Source organism: Trichinella spiralis (genome assembly GCF_000181795.1).
Source record: "Trichinella spiralis strain ISS 195 chromosome Unknown Scfld2050, whole genome shotgun sequence".
In the NCBI taxonomy this organism is placed as follows: Eukaryota; Metazoa; Nematoda; class Enoplea; order Trichinellida; family Trichinellidae; genus Trichinella; species Trichinella spiralis.
The window spans coordinates 902-1823 of NW_003528989.1; the positions used below are offsets into that span (position 1 = coordinate 902).

Below are 922 nucleotides of genomic sequence, written 5' to 3' on the forward strand. Positions count from 1 at the left end.
GCTGGGAAGTAAAAGAAACAAAACGCTGACCTTGTAAACAAAGCTGAAAATGTCAAGCAAAATGGTTTTCTTTAATTTTACCATTTAAAACGTTTTTACAATATAAATAGTTTGCTTTTAACAGTTTGCCATTCTGCTCTGATTTGCATTTTCAAACTAGTAATTAAAAAAGTTTTCATTTTCCTTTCAAATTTCTACAATTTCCACTACAAAATGTGTGCCCAAGTAATGCTGGCCTACAACTCATCTTATGCAAGACAATGCAATATATTAAATGAGTGTTTATTCATCCTCATTTTACATCTTTTTTTGCTCAGAGAATGTTTATAATAACATCAGTATGATTTTGCACAATCATTTCACTTTGTTCACCATAATCATGTAACTTTTATTAATCAGATATATCACTAAACATTAAAAAATTTTTAATAATCCAAATTCCTAATTTTACTTAAAAAAACAAATTCAATATATTCTGTTTAAATTTCACTGAAATAAATATGAAAATTACTCACAAAAGTAGAATAAAATGATCTCAGCATGAATAAATCCTTTCTGAAGCATAACTGCGCTGTAAAATTTAATAAAAGTACAATAAAGATGATTCGACATTACGACAGTGGGATATAAGATATTTCATTTAAAATAAACACTGCTTCTTAAAACTCAAATAATAAATGTATTTTAATTTTTATATACAGTTGAAAAAAGCAAATTTATGCATGCAAAAACAGTATTATTATACTGTTTTGAAATGAATACCTTATATTCATAAAGAAATTTAACAGCTTCTAGATAAATAAATTCTGCAAGAGTTTGTTTAGATGAAGTTCTAATTATATTCAAACTCTTATTAGAACATTTTGATTAATAAAAAGCCGTCATTAGATTATGCTCTTTCTTACGTCAACAATTGTCATAA

General features: G+C 25.6%; 1 protein-coding gene across 1 annotated transcript; it reads right to left on the reverse strand.

Annotated features, from left to right (window-relative positions):
- Window positions 1-354: 354 nt before the first annotated feature.
- On the reverse strand, window positions 355-564 carry Tsp_14347 (hypothetical protein). Its single transcript, XM_003368714.1, has 2 exons — window positions 516-564; window positions 355-407 (listed from the first exon to the last, which is right to left on the reverse strand). Exons 1-2 carry the CDS (start codon window positions 562-564, stop codon window positions 355-357), a joined length of 102 nt encoding a protein of 33 aa, XP_003368762.1.
- Window positions 565-922: the final 358 nt, after the last annotated feature.

Coding starts and splice junctions, on each gene's coding strand:
- Tsp_14347 (XM_003368714.1), bottom strand. CDS start 564: ATGCTTCAGAAAGGATTTATTCATGCTGAGATCATTTTATTCTACTTT. Junction 408..515: donor GATCATTTTATTCTACTTTT/GTGAGTAATTTT, acceptor TTTAATGTTTAG/TGATATATCTGATTAATAAA.